Here is a 22,475-nt window from a genome sequence, read left to right on the forward strand (position 1 = left end):
TCCTCCCTTTTCGCGATGTGTGTGTTGGTGCATGTGCGCGCGCGCGTTTTCTTTCCTTTCAAACATATATACCTACTTTTCCTTTTTTTTTTAAGGCCGGGGGTTGGGGAGAGCGGAGCCAGGGAGAGGCGGGGACCTCGGAGTCGCGCTGCGCCGCGAGGGCTCCCCCGGGTGTAGACGTGGGCGGCGGCGGCTCTGGGCCAAAGCTGAGCACCGGCGGGGAATGGGGCTCGGGGACCCAGCAGGCGCGAGTAGGCCAGGGGTGCGGGGAGGAGCCCTGATGTAAGAATGTTAATGAGAGGCTCCCCCGGCCCGGCCCCCGCCCCTCCCCCCGCCGCGGGGACAAGCCCGGCCTCGGCGCGCCATGTGTGGTAACGCGCCCGCCGCTGCCACGCTATTTAAACACCGGCTATGGCTCCAGGAACCCGCGCGAATCAATGGGATCAAACGCGGAGGAGGTGCGCCGTCAATTACAAGCACTTGGACAAGTCTAACTTTTTTTTCTTCTTTTACAAATAACGCCTTCAAACGCAACCTTAGCAACGCCCAAATAAGAAGCCACCTCTAAGCCAAATAGCCTATGTGCAAAGGAAGGGAGAATATATATATTTATGATAAGGCTATATGTACGTTGCAGACGCACAGGTTTACATTCGGTGAACTTTTTTCTTTTTCTTTTTTTTTCTTTTGCTTTTTGAAAACCTAGGGACACTGCAGAGGAGTCTTCCTCTCTATCTTTTGGCACGTTCCTGAAGGGGGGGGTCTTCTGTTTTCTTGGCGCGCCCGACGGGGCGCAGGGACAGAGGCGAGAAGAGTGGGGAGGACCGGGACAGGGCGGGCGGGGGGCCGAGGGCGAGCGGGCGTCCGGGGCGAGGGCTCGGCGGCGGCGCGATGCGGTCCCTGCTGCTGCTGGCTGTCTCGGCGTGCGTGCTGCTGGCCCCGGCGCGGCTGGCGGGCGGCGCGGGGCGCGGGGAGGGAGAGGCGCCGGCGGCGCCGAGCATCGAGGTGCTGGTGCTGCTGCCCCGGGACGACTCGTACCTGTTCTCGCTGGCCCGGGTGAGGCCGGCCATCGAGTACGCGCTGCGCAGCGTGGAGGGCAACGGTACCGGCAGGAGGCTGCTGCCGCCGGGCACCCGCTTCCAGGTGGCCTACGAGGACTCGGCCTGCGGCAACCGCGCGCTCTTCAGCCTGGTGGACCGCGTGGCGGCGGCGCGCGGCGCCAAGCCCGACCTCCTGCTGGGGCCCGTGTGCGAGTACGCGGCGGCGCCGGTGGCCCGGCTGGCGTCGCACTGGGACCTGCCCATGCTGTCGGCGGGAGCGCTGGCCGCCGGCTTCCAGCACAAGGACAGCGAGTACTCGCACCTCACGCGCGTGGCCCCCGCCTACGCCAAGATGGGCGAGATGATGCTCGCCGTGTTCCGCCACCACCACTGGAGCCGCGCCGCCCTCCTCTACAGCGACGACAAGGTCGAGCGCAACTGCTACTTCACCCTCGAGGGCGTCCACGAGGTTTTCCAGGAGGAGGGCCTGCACACGTCCGCCTACAGTTTCGACGAGACCAAAGACCTGGACCTGGACGACATAGTGCGCTACATCCAGGGCAGCGAGCGAGGTGAGCGGGGAGGCGGCCGGGGGCCTCGGCTCCAGCGGTTCTCGGTGTCCCCTCCCCCCACTGCCCAACCCCCACCGCCTCAGCCTTCTGCAACCCCAGGACCCGGGGTGGGCGCGCACGGCGTCGGGGGTGGGGGTGGGAGACTTGTTCAGGTGTGAGCCGCCTGACCGGGGTGGGGGAGTGCCGGTTGAGGATAGCCCACCCCGGGGGAAGGGCTGTGCCCGCAGAGCCCCGGGGAGGTGGACCTGGCCGGTGGAGGGGCGTCGGAGCCTAGCGCTAACGCCGTCCCAGGTGTGGCAGGTGTTGCGGGGCGGCGAGGGGGTGCCACCTCGGACGGCCCTGGCACTCCGGGGACGCGTGACCCGAGCATTGCTGTGGCGCGCCCCCCGGCAGGGCGCAGCGTCTCCACCAGCTGGGCGACCTGGCTTTCCTGGCTGCTCCTTCCGCACATCCCGGGTCTTTTTTTTTTTTTTTTTTTTTTTGCTCTTTGTGTTACTCTTCTAATCGTTTCCGAGCTCCCTTTAGTCCCTTATGAACAAGCTTCCGTGGCGCCCACCGAGGTGCGTCGCCGTGGCTGCGGTCAGGCGACACTCGCCCCCCCTGCGCTTCGCAGCCTCTGAAGCGCGCAGGGAAGGGCTTGGCCGGAGCGCGCGCCTTAGGGTCGGCGGAGCCTCCTTTCCCCGGGTCCCCTTCCCAACCGTTTCTCCCCGGGTCGCCGAGGGTTGGAAACGAGAGTCAAACGACCTCTTAGTACTGGGGGTGGTGACCGTGGCTACCGGGGGCGCGTGAATCCCCCGCGGCTGCCCAGATTTCTGCAGTGTAGACGGTTGGAGGAGCCCGGAGTCTCTGCACAAGGCAGTGCGTTCGGAGGTCCGGGTCCGGGCTCACAGCGTTCCAGAAATCCCGCCTCTGGCGCGCAGGCGCCCTTGACGTCCGGGGTAACATCCCCTCCCCCTCGCAGAGCCGGATGCCCTGGGGTGCTATCCCGGGGACACCTAGGGGAGCCGAGCCAAGCCGGGCACAGGGCTTGTCCGCAATCGGAATGCCGGGGACCTGGGCCTGAGGGTTGCGGTCCTGCGTAGCACGAAGCTTGCAGGCTCAGAACAGGTGAGGTGGGCAGAGAGCGCTCCGAGGGTGGCGCCACACTGCCCCTCTCTCCGGTTTGGCCCCTCTAAGCTCTAGCGAGCACGCCCTGTAGCGAAGAGGTGCTGCAGAGAGCGCGGTCAGGACAGGTCGGGACCGTGAGAACTCCAGGCTGTCCGCGCAGAGTCACCGTTAGGCGCTCAGGCAGGGCCTTGGTTGTGTACAAGGAAAGTTTTGCCCCGTGGTGGCAGATTTGCCGCTGCCGCGGGAGAAACCCACCTCTACCCTTTTCCTACTCCAGTCCTCAGGCTACTGCAGCCTTCTGCGGCACTGGTGCTTCTGTTCTGGGCTTCCAGAAGCTGAGCTCAAAGTTGGGCCCTTCCCAGGGCAGGCTGGGAATGGGGGTGTGTCCTGCCTTCCGGCTAGCTCCGAGCTTTGCAAACCCTGTCACAGCCCCGTTGAGCCCAGTGAGGCGGTGACCTTGGCGCAGCGGCCTGGGATGAAGAGGCCTGGTGGATCTGTCCCGCTGTGCCCCCCACCCCCCCAGCCGTCCCGTGCTCGCGTGGTGCTGGGAGGGCCACAGTATGATGGTAGGCCCAGGGGCTGGTGTGTCCTGGTTTAAAAGCACTCAAGCCCGCGTTCAGCCCGCACTATTATTTTTAAATACACCAGGCTCCATCGCTGTACTCAGAGCAGATCTCTCCGCGTTTCTTTCCCATTCAGTTTAGTGGAGAAAGTTTGCCAGACTGGTGTGTGTATTCTACAGGTGAAAATGTTAGGATCTCACGGTTCCTTTCGCTAAAGTCTGAGTCCAGCAGTGATAAGGCAGATTATCTGAAATATAAGCAGAAATAGTTTCCTTTCCAGGGATGTCCCCCTTTCGGTTTCCTACTCTTCGCAGTAAAAGTCGTGAGCTCTCAGTCAAGGTGTGCAGTAAAAGGGTCTCAGCCACTTGCTCGCTGGCAGGTTCCCGGGCTGTTAAACTGTACCTCAGGCTGTTCTGCAACAGCCACATCTTGGGGCTGCTGGAAGGGTTTACTAAGCAGAGCCACCAGCATTCGCCGAAACAATGCCAGACTCAGGCAGTAACTGTGTGGCTTCCTTGTGGCGGGAGTTGTGTTATAGTTTCGACAGTCACCTCCACCTAGAAGGGGAAGCCACATCCTGGGGAGAACCTTGGTTGAGAAGCGCACGCTTCTGGATGCAACTTGTGTGCCTTGCAAGGCTCTGAACGTGGAACGTGTTTCTTCTGTGAGACAAGGAGCTGGATGAGGATCAGGCCTCTTCCAGCTGCTCTTCTGCTGTGGCTGTTGTATTCATCGTAAGAATGTGACTGCCGGGGTTTCTGCTCCAGAGCATCTTCTATCCTTATGGGCCCGAGCATGCTTTAGGGAGCCCCGCCCACCCCCTCTTTTGGAAAGAACGTCTCAATTTTAAAATCAAAGTATGGATATCTGATTATCCTCACTGGCAAAAAGTGACCTGTGGCCATCTGAATAATAATGTGGCTAAATTTTCTTTCAGCTACATGATGCCCTTTAGAAAAGAAAACTAAACAAACAAACAAATAAACACAAACACCCTCTCCCCCACAAAACCCCCCAGATTATTCTTATCTCCTAGGGGTATACCACCTAAGTCAATAATTGAAAAGCTTAAAACGTATAATGTAATTAAAATACACATACCTGAGCATGTGAGTTATAAAAGTCAGTGGTTTCACAGTCTGTTTTGCAGTTTGCATTTATACCAGTGTCGAAGGTGACCACAGGGTCAAGGTCAACCCCAGGCGTGAGGGCAAGAGAGAGTTTCTCAAGAGGCAGCCGCAGGGGGTCTTGGGAACTAAGGAGCGGCAGATGAGATTTCACAAGGGGCTGTTTGGCCAGACATCATATTTGACACAAGATGGTGCCCAATTTTTACTTATGTGTGTGCGTGTGGGGGCAGAGAACACCGCCTAGTGAATTTTGAATATTCAAGTCTTTTCATAAAGCTTCTGTGTTTACTTCCAGATACAAATTTGGGTTGGAAGAGAGACATTATTATTACTTCCTCTCCCCCACCCCGAAATTTCAGTGAAAACTGAAGATGACTCCTTAGGCAAGTGGCTAAGTCATGCTAGCCATTTAAAGTCAGGATTGGTCTATTTCAGGTGCTGAGAATATTCTTAAGATATTTTAGAAAATAGATGTCAGTGGCAGAAAGACATACACACATACATGATTTTAGATGTGTGTGGTGTCACAAGCCTGTAACCTCAGCCTTCAGAAAGCTGGGACAAAGGGATTGTGAGTTCAAGGCCAACCTGGGATATGCCCTGTCTCAAAGTACAGACAAATGAACAACAGCTAAATACTTTTTATTTAGTACTGGATTCATTTATATAGCTGGCTACAGGCCTTGATACATCACATGAAATGACATGTTTACTACAAAAAAAGACAGACATATGTTTTTTTTAAGCAGTGAAAGGTCATAGTGATTTTGTTTGTATGCTTTCTAAGATGCAATCTAGATGTAATCTACACACAAATGGTTTTGCATGGAAACTAGTTTTATTCATTTAGTTATTTTTTTGTAGTTGGGCCTGGACATAGAGATAGAAATACCTGGTGAATACAAGAACAGCTTGTTTTTAGTAGTCTGGTGTAAATGACCAAATAACTTGTCAGCAGAGTTTTTAAACAGAGCACCTTCATAAATCTGTCTAGCACCGGTACCAGGAAAGAAAAGTGCTAGAGATTACAGTGTGGGCGTTGCAGGGGCCTTTGGAGTGAATGCAACTTCTCCGACAGCAGAAATAAGGGCATGACGTGTGTTTTGTAAAAGGTATCTGTTACTATGTAGTGTAGAAACGGAGAAGCCTGCCTTTGAAGGAAATTAGATTTTTATTTTTATCCAAGTTAGGTACGTATCTATGTATGTATGTATGTATGTATGTCAGAGAATGACACGTCTTATCTGGAGTCAGTGTTTCTTCTCCCCTACAGCTTGTTTTGGACTTACCAGAGGCCTCATTTCTGACTCTTGTGGATGCTCCATAGCAGTTTGCCTTTAGAATGCCAAATAATATGCTGCTTTTGATTTTCTTTTCCCGTTTTAGGCTCTATCTCCTGGAATATTAGTGGAAAATGGTTGTGTTCTCATCTACTGCCTGCAAGAGTTTCCTTCTACTCATTCATTTAGTATGATCGTGTCAGCATTTTTGCTCAGCTCAGTATCGATATTGATGTCACCTTTTAAATGCTGTTCACAGTTGATCCAGTTGGGATATCCATATATGTGTGTATATTATGTCTTTTTGTTAGTCTCCTATGGAGTGACTGTTAGCTAGGGTCATCTGTAAATTCTCTATTCCAAGCTCCGGAGCTGTTTCAGGTTTGTCATTTTCTTGGTATTCTCTACTGTTGCATCCTGAGCTCTTTCTTCAGTGTTTCCCAAGACTTCAGTTACCTCTCACTTTGAGCATGTCTCCTTTCTTGATTTATGCTTTTGTGTTTGTGGACCACATCCTCCAGGAGCCTTCTGACAGAGGCCAACATGGATGAGAGATGCATTTTGAAACATTTCAACTGAAAATCAATTCATCTTACAATTATGCATAATTGTACAATTCTGCATAGAATTCCATGCTGTAATTTTCCTCCTCAAAATTTGGTAGCATTACTCCATTGGCTTCTAGACTCTGAAGTTGCTGTTAGTTTGAATAGATTTATTCTGAAGTTAGTGTTTACTATCACTGGCCCCGCCCCCCCCTGAAAATTTTAGAATCTTCTTTTTGTTCTCAATGCTCCAGCACTTCATCACAGTTCACATTGCTCTCAGTATTTCACCTTTTCCCTTGGTTGGACCTCTTTTCTCAGAAACTCTAAGAATATTTCTTAAACTATTTCTTTGATGATTTTATTCTATTTTTTCTATATATATTTAACTTGATGTTAGATCACCTGACTCTCAACATTTCTTGTTCCCCACTTTTTGTCCTCTTTAATGATCTTTGTTTGGGGATTTCTTTCGTCTGCTCTCTGGAGTTACTGTTGCATTATTTTTTTAAAAGATTTATTTCTATTATTTTGTGTATATGAGTACTTTGCCTGCATGTATGTCTTTCTATCACATGTGTGCATGTATGTCTTTGCATCACATGTGTGGCATGGTGCCTTGGTGCGAGAGGTGATGATGAGCCTCTCCGTGGGTGCTGGGAATTAAACCTAGGTCCTTTGAAATAAAAAGTGCTCTTAACCACTGAGCCAACTCTCCAGTCCTTACTGTTGGATTTTTCATTTCTGTGATCACACTTTCCGTGTGCAGTGTGCCTCACTCTGCTCTGCCTCCATGCAGTACCTTCCTTCTCCCGTGTCTAAGTGCCTACATAGAACGAGGTGTAAGAGTCTGGTGGAGAGTGTGGAAAATGTCCTTTTCATTGTTGCTTTAAACTGGTTAGAGGACGTACATTTAAAAATGCTGCCAGAAAAGGTCTACTTCCCATCAGCTGCTCCCAGAAGTAGGCAGGGACAGCCACAAACCACAGACAGTGTCTCTTGCTTGAAGGTCTCCTGCCAGGAGCAACCTTTTACCCACTTGTCGACTGTAGCCTACAAAGTTGTGCTGTGTACAAGTAGAGATACCTCAAAGAAGAAGAAAGAGTCCAGCATACCTTGTCTGCTCTTCCAGACCCACCAATAAGATAATCCATTACTTTCTGTCTCCTTGGCACTAGAGGGAGGACAAATGAAAGCCCCTTGAGAGAAGAGGGATGCTAACCCTTTGGGAGTTGTCGGAATAGAAACCCAAGACTGTGGAAAGGAGATTTCCCCTAGTGTGTGTGTGTGTGTGTGTGTGTGTGTGTGCCACTTGCAATGTGATTGGCTCTCTTAATTAACATTTAAGGCCATTCCTGTGCACTTCCCCCTTTGATTACAAGGTCATGCTGCAACGAAGAGAAGCCATTTATGGGGACAATGTGGCACCTAGATGGGGAAGGATGACACCTAATGTCACAAGTTAAAGTGGAACACGTTGAAAGAAAAATGGCTACTAAGAAGCACATAGCATCATGTCATCCTTTCTACCTGAAGTTTAATATTTTGATCTCAAATAAATAGTTGTGTATTAAAGCCAGGCTTGGTGATGCATACCTGGCCCTTGGAAGCCAGAGGCAGGTGGATTTCTTGATTTGCAGAAATTTGCAGCCTGTTCTACATAGCAAGTTCTAGGACAGAATAGGCTTACACAGAGATGCAGTCAAAAATTTGACATCTATGTATTGAAATACACATTGACACAACACTGTCTGCATTAAACCCCCCCCCCCCGCCCCAACTGATGCAGGAGGATTGGCAGACCCTATTTCTCTGTCAGTCTTACCTATTTTTGGGAGGTCTGAGGATGACACACATTTCCATATACTTCTTAGATTTTGCTTACTCATCTGCCACTTGTGCTTATTAACTATGCAATTAAATATGATGAAATATGAACAATCACAGAAAACTATCTCAGAAAAAAATTTCAATCCTTTTGATAAATAGTATAAAGGGAAGTTTGCTAAAAGTACCCACAGTTCAAAGAAGGAGAAAACCCTAAAAGGTTGAGGGACACCATAAAAAGGTAAGGTTCTTTATTCTGAGCGTTGTGTTGGGGGTATTAAATTCTTGCTTCTACCTGAGTTGAAACTAGATGACAGTGTGTGTCATGGATTTGGATTATCTGAGAGAAACAATGCCCTGCACCTCATCTTGGGAATGAGGATTTCCTTCTGGTAGCAAACCATATACTTGACTCAAAAATCACTAAGAACGAAAAGAATGAAAGTCTAAGCAGGTAGCCAAATGCTACTGTCTGACATGCTTCCTTAGTCACAAATGGGTTGTAACTTCAAGAAAAATTCATCAGAAGCCATGGTAGAAACAGGAGGAGAAGAGGCAAAGCAAGAATGTAAAAATAGAAGCATCATGAAGGCCCGAGTCTGTCCAGGACGTAGGGATGTGGCCTCAGGGCACATTCTGGTTTATTCTAGGGCAGGTATAGCTCTCAGAGTGATGCCTAGGATCGGCACCTGGTGCCTTTAGATACTTGGATCATCCCACCAGCTTCTCTGATTCATATTTCCACCTGTGTAGCCTCCTACTGTGTATAATTTGGCTCCCCAGTTAGCATGCCTAGATACAGGCCACGTTGACACAAGTGTATTCATGACATTCCGGGCCCCCTGGAACTTGAGCAACCTGCAGTTCTGACGATCTATTTATAAATACCATGCAGGCTATGTGCCCAATGTGCCAGCAGAAGCGGTTTCTACACGTGGCTATTGAGAGACACTGAACTCCAAACACTTGGTACCAGTTGATAATGCTTCCTTAGTGGACAGCCAATCAGAACTCCATGGGTCCCTCTGGAGATGCCCAGTCTTAGAATCCATGCTCTTTGAATTGTCCCAGCCTTAGCCTCTTAGTAGCTATTTTATGCCTGTGATTTTCCCATTTAAAGACTTTGATCGAAAGTCAGGGTCCAAGTCAGTAAATAGGAATTTCTTTTGTGAGCTTCTTTGTTGAGACATCTTGAGTTTTTTTTTTTTTTTTAACAAATCCCAAATGTATAATCATATTTCCAAAAAAACAAAACAAAACAAAAAACCCAGCCCTTACTCTCACAGTTAGGGGCTTCAGGAGTTTTATACTGTCTCAAAGCTGTCTTCTAGAACTGTTACCTTGTGTATGAGGTCTTATGTAGTAAAAAAGGTCAGTTATAGTCTGATACTGAGCTACTGTGTGTAGTGAAAGACATAGCAACAGGAGCCCAGGCCTTTATGAAGGGTGCCAAGGCTGTTTAGGCACCACTTGCAATTTGTTTTATGTCTTTCAGCACTCACATCTCAGAGAGCTGGCGTGCATCATGATAAGGCAATTTACAGCATCCAGGCTTTTGTGGGTCTCTTTACATTCTGTGTAAAGGGAAAATACAGTTCTTCTGGTCATGGGACCTCTGAGCCAAGAACCAGCAGATTGACTGGACAGTGGCCAAGTTCCCCCATTTCACTGGAGGCCACGGGCAACAACCTCTTAAACCCTCTTATATTTGACAGTGAGACAACAAACTTATAGAACTTGGAAACTGAACAGCACACATTGCTTTTAGTTTTCTTTTACTTTAAGTTTCTTGCCTTTTAGTATGTCTTATGAGCCTGGGCTTGTAGCTGCTTCCTGCTGATCAGATGCGCTTTGTCTATTTGTATAATTTCTGCTCTTTTCTGTGTTCTATCAGGAGGCTGTTGTGCCTGTGCTTCTGGCTCCTATCACTTGGCTATGGTGCTATTTACTAAGTTTCTCTGAATTATAATTAGTATGCATTTCCCTTTGTTCCTTTTGTCTATGGTTTCATCTTAGGACTTAGCTACTCATAGTCAACTGTGGTTTGAAAACTTTGAAGGAAAGTTTCTGTAGGCAAACAGTTCATAAGTTTCAAGTTACTTTCATTGTAGTATATTGTTATAATTGTTCTATCTTATTATTAGTTACTATCGCAACTAATAATAAAACTATTCTTAGTTACTACCTGTCACAGTGTCTAACTTAAAAGGTAAGTTTTATCATAGGTGCGAATGGTTAGGAAAAAATGGAGTATATTTCTCTAACCAACTTTTGGGGCTCCTATAGGACCTGGAGTGGATCTCCTGTGGATAAGTGGTGACCATGGGTTAGGTAGTTTATGAGGAGACATTCAAGATTATATAAACTGCCCCTTCTGCCTCTGTTGTGCTCTGGTTGTTTTGGCCTGCTTTCAGCCTGCTGTGTGTGGGCGACTCTCACACTGTCTCTCTCCACAGTGGTGATCATGTGTGCCAGCGGTGACACCATTCGGAGCATCATGTTGGCGGTGCACAGACATGGCATGACCAGTGGAGACTACGCCTTCTTCAACATTGAACTCTTCAACAGTTCTTCCTACGGTAACTGTTTCCAGCGTCTCCAACTCTGTCACAGGGCTGTAAAAAGGAGGGAGAAAGACTCAAAAGCTTTAGTGAGGTCCATAAAAGTAATTTCAGTTACCATGGGAACCCTATTTGCTTTTGGACATTCATGTTTCTGGGCACCCCCACAATGTCTCATGGTTTCCCAAGTGTTTCATCTTTTCTGAGAACCCCGTAGGAGCAAAAGACACCATGTACCTGCTGTGAGAAGGAACTTCTGTGTGGGTCAGTGTAGTCCACCCGTAACTGCACAGGGATGTACATGCAGGCGCCAAATGTTCTTTCTTGTCATGGTAGATGGTCAGAATAACTTAAGTGCGATTTGGGGTAGGATTTTAGGCAGCAAGAACAGATTAAGGCATACTGTTGTAGGATAAAATATGCCAAGATGTGCCATAGTTAGCAGATGTATTGCTTCATAAAACTTTTAGTAGTATAATAGTATGTGAATATATATAATATTTATTCATGTTATACATGTGTTTCTTATAGGCTGCAATACAAAATAAAAATAACTGTCACTTCAAGTTGAGATAAAAGCACTTGGAGGTCTTTGTCCCAGATTCCCCTTCCTTGTAGCTCACTACATCTTAATCCCCTCTTAAGGAGAATTTCATGAGCCACTACATAGAGGGTGAAGACATCTTTGATTCCTTATAATGGATTTAGGGAAATTCCCAGGATCTGTGTAATAAAGGATTTTTTTTTAAATTAAAATAAGTATTTTCTTGTACCTGTTTGGGTGTTTTGCCTGCATTCATGTCTGTGTATCACATATGTGCAGTGTCCAAGAAAGCCAGAAGAGGGCATTGGGTACTCTAAGAAATATCATTACAAACTGTTGTAAGCTTCCATGTGGATGCTGGAACTTGAATCTGGGTCCTCTGGAAGAGCAGCTAGGACTCTTTTTTTTCTTTTAAAATTTTTTCTTTTTTTTAAGAAAATTTGTTCACTTTGTTTCCCAGTTTTAGCCCCCTCCCTCTTCTTCTGGTCCCACCATCCTTCCCTCTTCTCCCCTTTTTTCTTTCCCTAGTCCACAGAAAGGAGGAGCCTTCCTCCTCTACCATCTGACTCCAGCCTATCAAGTCTCATCAGGATACCTGCATCCTCTTCCTCTGTGGACTGGCAAGGCTGCCCCACCAGAGGGGAAGTGATTAAAGAGCAGGCAACCGAGTTAATGTCAGAGACAGCCCCTGCTCCCCTTACTAGGTCCATGTGGAGACTGAGCTGCTATGGGCTATATCTGAGCAGGGAATCTAGGTCTTCTCCACGCATGATCCTTGGTTGGTGCATTGGTCTCTGCAGACCACTCCCGCCCCTCTTGAGCCCAGATTTGTTGGCTTTGTTGGTCTCCTTGTGCCGCTCCTGTCCCCTTCAGGTCCTTCTGTCCCCCCTACTCTTCCCTACTCTTCAGGTCCTTCTATCCCCCCCATTCTTAACCACTGAATCATCTCTCCAGCACGCACGCAGTGGGAGAAGGTTTAAGAGGTTCACTGTGATCACAAATACAAAGCCTTTTCCTCCCACTGCTGTCAGGACTCTCCCACAAGTAGACATTTCAGAACTATAGGACATTTCCTCACACAGAAACACTGGCTGCTCTACAGCAGTAAACGTGCAGATCACAGATGGCGTGTTTACGGTGAGCTCCGCTTCCGAGGGCTTACTGACGCTGTATTGTTATTTAGATAGGATCCAAGCTGTTAAACAATCAACATGGCTTCCTGCCCTGATTTCCTGGCTTACTTAAGCAGTGAACAGCGTTTATATACAACTACTATAACACACTTCTTCTGAGAGTGGAGAAAAGTGGATGAAACAAAAGCAGCCACTGCTTCCTGTAATGGATTTTTGGGGGATGTGGTGCTTGCAGGATGAACACAGTAGTTCATCTTACTCCCTCGCATTATGGGCTTTCTGCCCCTCCTTCCCTTAAGTGGACTGTTGCTCTCACTGACGCCAGACCAGAACATCAGTGACGTTCCCTACCATCTGACGCACGGGTCAAAACAGGTTAAAGGGAAACACCGACTCTGTCTTACGAGGTGGAATACGGAATTTAAGGTGATTCATACCAATGCATGCTATAAACAGACAAGCCCATTTATAGGTTTCTACCGTTGTTACAATACATAAGCATTGCAGAAAATCTGGAAAAAAAATCTGTAAAAACAACCTGGAGAAAATAAGTTAAAATCCTGCAACTCTGACAAGAAGTTACATTCCAATTTCTTAGAAATATATATCTTGTTTATCATACGTATTTCACAAGAATATTTTTCAATAAAATGATCATATTATGGTACAGGTACATAGCATATCTCTAATTAATCTCCATTTTAATCTCCATTTCCTAACACTGCTCCCAGCCTTTTGATATTGGGAACAGTATATGTTGGATAGCCTGTTGTGTATATACACTTATATCACATGCTCAGACATATATATTACATGATATAAATTTCTAGAGGCACAATGCTGATTCAGCGCTTATATGCAAGCATTGATAGGAATTGGAAACTTTGCCCACATAGAAGTTTTACCAGTTTATGTTTTTGGACAATGATAACGTTTTCTGTTTTCTTGTATCCTTTCTCTATCTTGCAAAATGTAACTTTATTTATTGGAATTTATTTTTTATGTTCATAAGCAAAGTTTCTGTAGTTTTAATTTTTAATCTGTTGTTGTAAGTGTATGTGCCCGTGCGAACTGTGGTGTGTATGTGGAGGTCAGATGACAATGTTATGGAGCCGATTCTCTCCTTCCACGTTTATGTGAGTTTTGGGGATGGAATGAGGGTCATCAGGATCGAGTGGCATGTGCCTTTACTTGCTGGGCCATTACGCAGTCCCCCTTTTTAATTTAGTTTTTCAGTTTGTTATTATTTTATGTGTGTAGGTGGTTTTTTTTTTTTTTTTTTTTTGTCTGCATGTATGTCCGTGTACCACTTGTGTGCCTGGTGCCCAAGGAGGCCAGAGGAAGACGTTGGGTCTCCTGGAACTAGAGTACTAGAGTTACAGACAGTTGTGATCTGTCATTGGTGTGCTGGGAATCAAACCTGAGTCCTCTGGAAGAGAAGGCAGTGCTCTTTATTTTGTGCCATCTCTTCAGCATCTCCTTCCAGCTTTATTTTTAACATACATGTTTTAAAAAGTATATTTAAAGTTTTAGAAATCACTTTTTTTTTTTTGAGACAGAGTCTTTATGTAGACCCGGCTGTCCTGGAACAGCTGGGCCAGGCTGGCTTTGAACTTGCAGAAATCTACTAGACTGTTTCCCAAATGCTGGCATTCAAGGTGTATGGCACCATGCCTGGGCAAAATTAGCTACATTAACTTGAGCAACCTGTGACTTCTAGACATACAGAAAACTTGCAAAAATAATAGGGAGTTCATGTCTATAGCTTATATTTAAACTACTTACATATTGAAAACCTTATTTTATGGATTCAATTTTTTTTCTTTTTAGTTTAGTTTTTTTTTTTTTGGTTTAGGTTTATTTCTTTTGTTTTATGTGTGTAGGTGTTTGCTTGGCATGTATGTATGTGCGCCGCATGTGTGCCTGGTGTCCACAGAGGGGGGAAGAATGCATCTGCTTGGGTTGCTGAGAACCGTATTGAGGTGCTCTGCAAGAGCAGCCAGTGCTCCTAACTGCCAAACCATCTCCCTAATTTCAAAATGGGTTTACACAAATCACAGTGAATCCTAGAGGTTTCTGATGAAATCCGCATTGTTTTCCATTTTACTGTACATTTGCTCAGACTTTGGGCTTTGATCTCAATTAGCCTGAGAGACTGTCCTATAGACTGACTCTCAAGGGCTAAGACCTAAGAGTTTTAACAGCTGCAACCTTAATCTCTGAAAAGTGAGTTAACCTGTGCTCTTCTGAAGCCTTAGCCTGTTCTAATGACACGTTAGGCTGAGTAACAGATAAACACAGGAGAAGAATGTGTTAGCTACCCAGCAGATCTTATAAAGCATAATAACTATTTAACAAATATTTGCCACTTTCATCATTAGTCTTAGTTTGCTTTGGCACTGCACATGGAATGTTAAGTACTATAGTTAAGTTATTAAATTTTTCTCTGATGGTAGTTTTATATGCACATTTCAGGTGATATGTTCTGCTGTTGTATTCACTGAATTTCAGCTAATCCACCCTAAGGGGCTGCATGCTTTATGAATTACACCTGTAAGTGAATAATCATTACACTTAACTAGAGTGACACAAATGTAAAAGTATTTTTTTTTTTTTCCCCTGAAAGAGCTCTGGAGGTTGGAAGGCCAGGGTAGGGATCTGATTCCATACATGTTACAAACTTATGTTTCCTGCCTCCATTTTTAATATCACAGATTGCAGCCAGGGCTGCAGGGCTCATTTCTTAATTCTAGTCAATCTAGGTCAAGCATAGCCAAGGAGAGAAGACCCTTCTCGGTGACTCCAATCTCTTTGTTGGCTACCATGGAAGTTCTACTCAACTTCTGGTTGTATGAGGCTGGCTACTCCTAGATAAAACCTAGGTCACAAATTGTTTTCTGTTAGACTCCCTGGCATCAAAACCACTGTGGGAATCTGTGACTAAGGAGGGGAGGGGCATAGAGCCATACCTTGCCAAGTCTTGCACAGATCCTGAAACTCGTCTATCAAAGAGGAAGTGGCCAACAGAATCACACAGTGGGCAGAATCCTGGGGACCTTCATTGTGAGAATAATTACAATGGTCTTCTTTGGAAATTTAAACACCTAGCCGGGCGAGGTGGTGCGAGCTTGTGATCCCAGCACTCGGGAGGCAGAGGCAGGTAGATCTCTGTGAGTTTGAGGCCAACCTGGTCTACTACATTATTCGAGGACAGCCAAGGATACACAGAGAAACTCTGACTCAAAACAAAACAAAATAAAAATAAAAAAAAAGGAAAAAAGAGAAAGAAAGAACATTCAAACACCCACAATCAGAGCTATGATTCCAAAAGGTTCTTTAACATCCACTCTTCTCTATGGCTCCTCACACAAAACTGTCTGTATGTTCTAGAGCAGTGGTTCTCCACCTTCCTGATGCTGCTCCCTTTAATACAGTTCCTCATGTTGTGGTGACCCCCTCAACCATAAAACTACTTCATTGCTACTTCACAATTGTAATTTTGCTACTGTTATGGGTTGTAATGTAGATAAAAGGATATATAATGTGTGAGCTCTCCAAAGGGGTCACGACCCACAGGTTGAGAACTGGTGTTCTAGAGGCCAGCCATCGTTTTCCGCCGCTACTTGTAGAAAACGCAGGTGACAGTGTGACTCTTTTCTCTGATTATTAAATGTAATCAGGGCTCTTGGTGAGCCCTTGGAATTCTCTCCAGACTTGCCTAGATTTTGTGGTGTCAAGAGTTCAGTGCATAATACAGTGTGGGGCGAGTTAAAGTGCTTGAAGAGATTGTAAGACAGTACTTAAAACATCTAGAGAGCAGATGATTGTATTATCTTACAGATGCTTTCACAGCATCTACCGGCATTTCTCTCTAGTTGTATTAGCTTCCTTATTACCTTCTTCAAAGGTATACAGTGGGAAGTTACTGGCACAGTCACGACTATCCTCACTTTGCCTTCCTGAGAACTCAGACACAGGTGAGGTCTAATGGAAAGCCAAACACAGACACCAGAGGAGGGATTGGATTTATAATGCTTTGCCATAACAGTGATATAGGCACATTAAAGTCAATTCAGAACAAAGGCGAAAAGGGAAGGAATTCTCATATACTCCTTTGGCTCTAGTGGCTGTTAGGACTTCTGGTTTCCTTGTGCTACTATTTTCTCTTAAATCCATGCATGGTGCTCTGCAAATATAGTCTTAAATCTTGGAGTGCCTCAGCTTTGAGGAGCTGAACACAGGTTGGACAGGGCTCAAGCATCTGTCCCTGGTTTGTGTTTGGTTTGTAAGGTATCAGATCTCAGTCTTTTTCATGGAATTGCTGTGAGGATTGAAGGGTGTCATGCTCCAGGCAAGCAATCCATACAGAGTGTGTGCAGGTTTGATGGGTGTGTCTGCGAGCCTGTGATACTGGGGCTGTGAAGAGTGGGTAAGATGAGGCAAGAGCCGTGCTTTTCTTTCACTTAACAGCCACTGGAGCTGAAGAGCCACAGGGGTCGGCAGGCAGATTCTGTCATGCCCAGATATTTCTTCATCTCAGGTCACATGTGTTGAAGGCCTGCTGTGTGTTCAGTCCTTGGTAGGTGCTGGGAGCAGCAGGATGTCACAGTTATAGGAGCAGAGGCAGCCGTCATTGGGGCCAGCTTCCTGGGCTAAACACAGACTGCCTTCCCTCTTCCCTCAGTGTAGGCTTGCGTTCCTGTAATATTAAAACCAAACAAAGCACACACTGTCTCTAACTCCGAAGAGATGGTGAAGAACTATATTCCAATATGCCCACTTCTCAGGAGCAGACTTCTTCTTAATTCCTTTATCGGCACAGTTGTGAAAATACTATACTAGGAGCTAAAGAGATGGCACGGTGCCTAAAAGCTCTTGTTGCCCAATCATGAGAACTGGAACTTAAGTCCCAGCACCCACAGAACAAGCCAGGCACCCCTAATATGCCTGTAATTCCATTTCTCAGGGTTTTGATGTCCTCTTCTGGCATTCACGCATACAAAGGTGTGCACAGACATGCACACCTGCCTATACATGTAACTTATACTCACATAGACAGATAGACAGACACACAATTGTGTTTCCTCTTGCTGGGGGTTCAAAGAGACAGAAATTTAAAGTAGCTAGTCACATGCCATACCCAGTCAAGAGCAGAGAACAGTACATTGATGAACATGTGCTAATGTTCGGCTCTCACCTTACACTCCCCAGACCCTTCTGTCTAGGAAAACGATGCTGTCTGCAATGGCTGAGTCTTTCTAATCAGGATAATTTTCCCCAGACATGGAGGACCTAATCCAGAAACCTCCGATTGACACTTTATTCCCAGATGATTAGAGATTATGTTAAGTTGGTAATTAAATAACCATTGACACATGTTTAAAAAAAAATTGATGTCAGTACCCATCACTCTCCTGAAAGTCATTGCCTCAAGGTCACGAGTAGCTTTATTAACAAATTTCTTAGCCTTGGTGAAGGCTGTGACTCTCAACAGTGCTCTTAATGCTACTCCTTGTGAAAGCATTCCCCCCACTTCCTTCCTTCCTTCCTTCCTTCCTTCCTTCCTTCCTTCCTTCCTTCCTTCCTTCCTTCCTTCCTTCCTTCCTTCCTTCCCTCTCTCCTCTGTATTTTTCTTCTCCTCCTCACTCATTTTCTTCATCTTGTTCCATTTCTTCCCACCTTTTTTGTACATGCTCTTGCTTAATTGTGCATCAAACTTGTCACCCCCTAGCCCAGCCCTTTGAGTCCCAGCATTACAGGGATGCACTATCACACTGGGCTAGCTACATTCTACTTCGTGTTGCCTGGGTAGCTACTGGTCACACGCCACACATGGCTTACTACTGAATACTTGAAATGTGGCAAATGCGACGAAGGAACTGAATTTTGAGCTAAATGGCGAATTTAAGTAGTAACACACGCAGCTGGTGGCTGCTCTGCAGCATGACGTAGCTCCACAGAAGCCCAGGGTGGTCTCCAACTAGGGGTTTCTAAGTCTTATTCTCCTGGTGTTGAGGCCAGCGTTAGTTTTCTGGGTCTGTTCGTGCATCTGTTTCTGTTCACAGAACAGTCTGTGCTCAGCCCTCTCCTTCCCCTCCTCTACTTTCTTCTTTAGGGTAGACGGCCGCTGGGCTCCAACCCTGATCTGTGTACACTCGACACTCAGTGACTTTTCTAGCCTCTGCTCTCTCTGGCTTCAGACCTGTTTCCAACCTTAGTCTGGTGGTGTCTTTTGAGCTTTCAGCTGTCACTTTGGATCTGCAGTAACATCAATTAACACTATCATTTCTTTCTTCCTTCTCTACTTCATTCTCCTCTTTTCCCCAAAGATTACTGTTTTTTGCTTGTTTGGTTTTTGGCTTTTTGGTTTTTCTGTGTAGCTTGGCTGTCCTGGATTTGTAGACCAGGCTGGCCTTGAACTCACAGAGATCCACCTGCCTCTGCCTCCCAAGTGCTAGGATTAAAGGCGTGTGACACCACTGCCAGGAGGATCACCGTTTTGTTTTGTTTTTCTTCTCCTTGACATCTCCTGTGATGCATTTTTCTCTCTGTTGGCCATCCCTCCCTAACCATTGTAGAGGTTGGGATTCCTCTTTAACAGCTGTCTTATTTTTATCTTCATAAGTGCTATCTCCTTTTATGATTATAAAAGTAAAAAAAATATTTATTTTTGAAAAATTTATTATTATATCAAAATGCCGAGAAAAGGAAAATAAAATAAAAAAAGAAAAAGAAGAAAAGGAAAGTTCTTAGTGAGCCTGACCTCCTAAAGAGCCCGTTTGTGTTTTTGGCGTGTGACTTCCCACAAATGACCTCTCTTAACCTCTTGCCTGGATGACTGTGGCTGCGAATGCTCAGTGTCTCCCCATTCTAATCCTCTGCTATTTCCTAAGGCATGGTCCTTGCCTGTCACTCTCCTGTTCCGCTCATAAATCTCCAGAGGCACCTAGCTGTCTGCTGAATTAAATTTGTCCCCACTGGTGGGACATAGCGCCAAATCCGTCTTTGCTTTCCTCGTGTTCAACAGTCCAGCGTGGGAGAAGAGCTCACCGAAGAAGAAGTTATGCTTGTGAACAGATTCCTGCTTAGGTTGGCTTGGATTTCTTAAGCATTATAGTTTCTATTTTTTCTAGAAAACAAAACTCTAAAATTATTTTGTTTTAGGTCGTGCTTGCTGGCATTTAGACTGGATCTCACTTGTTTTTGAAAATAAATGTTCTTACTGCTTCTTTGGCTGAGATAATTGCTGTCCCAATTCTGCATATATTTTCTAATGTAGCATGAGACCCCACAAGGTTAAGAGTTTCTCAAGTCCCTGAAGAAAACTGAACTCTTCTCCATTGATGAAAAACGATAATTTTCTTTCTCTAGAATCATCGGAACTTTTAGTCATTTCCACCTATGCCCTCTTAAACCTAGTGTGGGCATCAAACTCTGGCACTCATATTTGCTGGGAAAGTACCATGTGGTATATCCCAGCTTCAGAGAGTCTTGACCCTTTGATTCAATTAAAAACAAGTCAGTAGGGCCTGGAGAGATGGCGCAGCAGTTAAGAGAGCGTGTGCTGCTCTTACAGGGGATGCGAGTTAGGTCCTCAACATTGGGCAGTTCACAATCCCCTGCACCGCTAGTTTGAGGTGATCCAGTGCTCTCTTCTGGTCTCTGCAGGCACATGTATGCATGTGGAGAATATGCACACACATAATTAAAAGTAAATACAATTGAAAACAAGAAGATTATTCAATAAACACATACCGTGTGTCTATAGGAAGGAGGTTTCTCCACGGGAACTCTTAGACTTTGCAGTCTTCAATGGCTAGTGAGTGCTACTTTGTCTGGGTCTTGGGGATGGAATAGCCTTCTGGGTTCCCCTGCATTTGACAGGTAGCAGCAGCTATCCAGAGCCGGTCATGGCTTCTGTTAGGCTCTGGTCTCTTAAGGATTTGGGAGGAGTCACAGAAGAGGTGGAAGTAGCGGAAGAAGAGGGAGGATGACTTGTCAAATTTTGTAGTGACATTTAATTTTGTGGTCATTGAACACAGATTTAGTCTTTAATGAACTACGTTCTCATCTTTGCCGTGTTTATCTTCTAGTAGTTCCCTGGGCATAGTAAGCAATTAATAAATGGTTGCTATTCTTAGGACAGTGAGGAAATGGATGCTTCCACAAACACAGTCCCTACTTCTGCCTTTTCTCATCTTCCAGACGGAGATCCATCTTCCACCCACTGCCCGCTGGATGCTCTACATGCTTGCACCTCTGCCCAGTGGTGTGAGTTCTGCCAGACATGCCTTTCCACCTTCTTCTCCACCTACTAAAATCCTATCTACACTTTTAGGACCAGACTAATTCCTTGTCTTCACATGAGATGGCTCCTTCTTGGAGCTTGTTGCCTCTTCTCTCTGCTTTGTTTAATCAGCTATTTGGTTATTCACATGATTCTCTTTCTCAAACTTAATGGAGATGGTTGAAAGACCTCTCTGATGTTCTCTATGGCTACTGCAGAGTTGTGCACAGCCCAGATTCATCCAGCTCAAGCTGTGCTGCAGTCCCAGACTCATTTATTCCTCACTGAACTTCTGGAACTGTAACATGAGTACCTAGATATGTCCATGTGCTCAGATGTCCCATGAGCTCCCAGAGGTCCTCTTGCTACTGAGCTGTTAGGTTGAAGCCATCACTGTAGATTGGGGCTCAGGGTGCACGTCTGACTTGTGTGGTACTCTATCAGGCTGTCATCTTGTTTCAGAGAGCTCCAGGATTTATAATAATGACTCATTTCAAAGGTAGCTTATTGTCATAAGTTGGGGTCCACCTCGTCTCTTGAGGCCCTTTAAAACACCCAAGTGAAATCAAGAGAAGAAAATGACCAGCAGTGACTTTTTGAGGCAGGCTCTGTGATGCACCAGGGCTGCTCAGTGTCTCCGTGCTTCAGTTTCCTCATCTGCCCAATAGAAAGGCTATCTTGAGGACTGAGTTTATGCATATAAAGTGTTTAAGATATCTTTCATTCATCCATCACCTGTGTATGTATATATCTATATATGCATATGTATCTATGAATCTATGTATGTTGTGTATGCATCTGTATGTGTGCATGTATCTATGCATCTATGTGTGGATGTATGGATGTATATATATATATATATGCATGTATGATATTTCCATATATCATCTATTATCTATCTATCATTTATCTTTTATTTTTGCTATATGTTTTTTTTTTCAAAATATTCATTATACTTTCCACACTAATTTAGCATTGTTTAGTGAATAATTTTGATGACGTTGCCAATACTATACAGATGTAAGCCCTTAGGTCTGCCTTTTTCATCCTGGAGAGATGGAAGAAGTAACAGTGACCTCCAGCTTTTGATAGTACTAATTTAGTTCGTGAGCATGCCATCCTCATGCCTTCCTGTAACCTGCCATTTCAGATCCGAATACCATTATGCTTATTCGGCCATGCTAGTGACTTGGTTCACTTCCGTAATGGATTGTAGGTATTGAAAGTAAGTATGAATGGGAAGGAACAAAACTTCCCTTTGCTTCCGCAGTGTCCCAGTTCCGGGGGGCTGACAATTGCAGTTTCATGGTTATTATAAGGCAATTACATCAACAGAGCTTGTCTATCTTTCTCACATTTCAAAGGAACATGTGTCCAAAGAGATTGTTTCTCCTTTAATGATTTTGACATTGTCACATTATACCTAAGTGCAAAACTATGACAATACTCTTGCCTCAGCTGCCAAAGGCACCATGTAGGGACACGTTGCAGCTGAAAAGACAGAATGGCCCCTTTATGGTGACTGGCTTGGAATTATAAATATTTTCATTTCTCCCGTAGGAGATGGCTCGTGGAAGAGAGGAGACAAACACGACTTTGAAGCTAAGCAAGCATACTCATCCCTCCAAACAGTCACCCTACTGAGGACTGTGAAACCTGAGTTTGAGAAGTTTTCCATGGAGGTGAAAAGTTCTGTTGAGAAACAAGGGCTCAATGAGGAGGATTACGTAAGTGCTTGATCATGAGCCCCGCCCGCCCTTCAGCATCCTGAAAACAGGCTTCTAATTAAACCAGAGGTGACAAAGTGTCCCATTCTGAGCCATTCAAAAATTCCGAGTTCAAGTCTGAACATCACTGTTGCCTTCTCTTTCTCTCACTGTGTGTGT

At 45.7% G+C, this 22,475-nt stretch overlaps 1 protein-coding gene across 4 annotated transcripts in view; it reads left to right on the top strand.

The window, feature by feature from the left end:
- Npr3 (natriuretic peptide receptor 3) overlaps window positions 1-22,475 on the top strand; it is a 63,133-nt gene that overhangs the window by 204 nt on the left and 40,454 nt on the right. Inside the window, exons 1-3 of one of the 4 annotated variants that reach the window (XM_021633737.2) lie at window positions 78-1,612; window positions 10,521-10,643; window positions 22,150-22,316. In XM_021633737.2, the coding sequence (XP_021489412.1) occupies window positions 892-1,612; window positions 10,521-10,643; window positions 22,150-22,316 (1,011 nt within the window). In that variant the 5' untranslated portion in view covers window positions 78-891. Of the gene's footprint in view, window positions 1-77; window positions 1,613-2,545; window positions 2,720-10,520; window positions 10,644-22,149; window positions 22,317-22,475 lie in introns of those variants that run through there. The other 3 variants (XM_021633736.2, XM_060380450.1, XM_060380451.1) reach the window with 3 other exon arrangements.

This window comes from Meriones unguiculatus, chromosome 3 (genome assembly GCF_030254825.1).
Source record: "Meriones unguiculatus strain TT.TT164.6M chromosome 3, Bangor_MerUng_6.1, whole genome shotgun sequence".
Taxonomy (NCBI): domain Eukaryota; kingdom Metazoa; phylum Chordata; class Mammalia; order Rodentia; family Muridae; genus Meriones; species Meriones unguiculatus.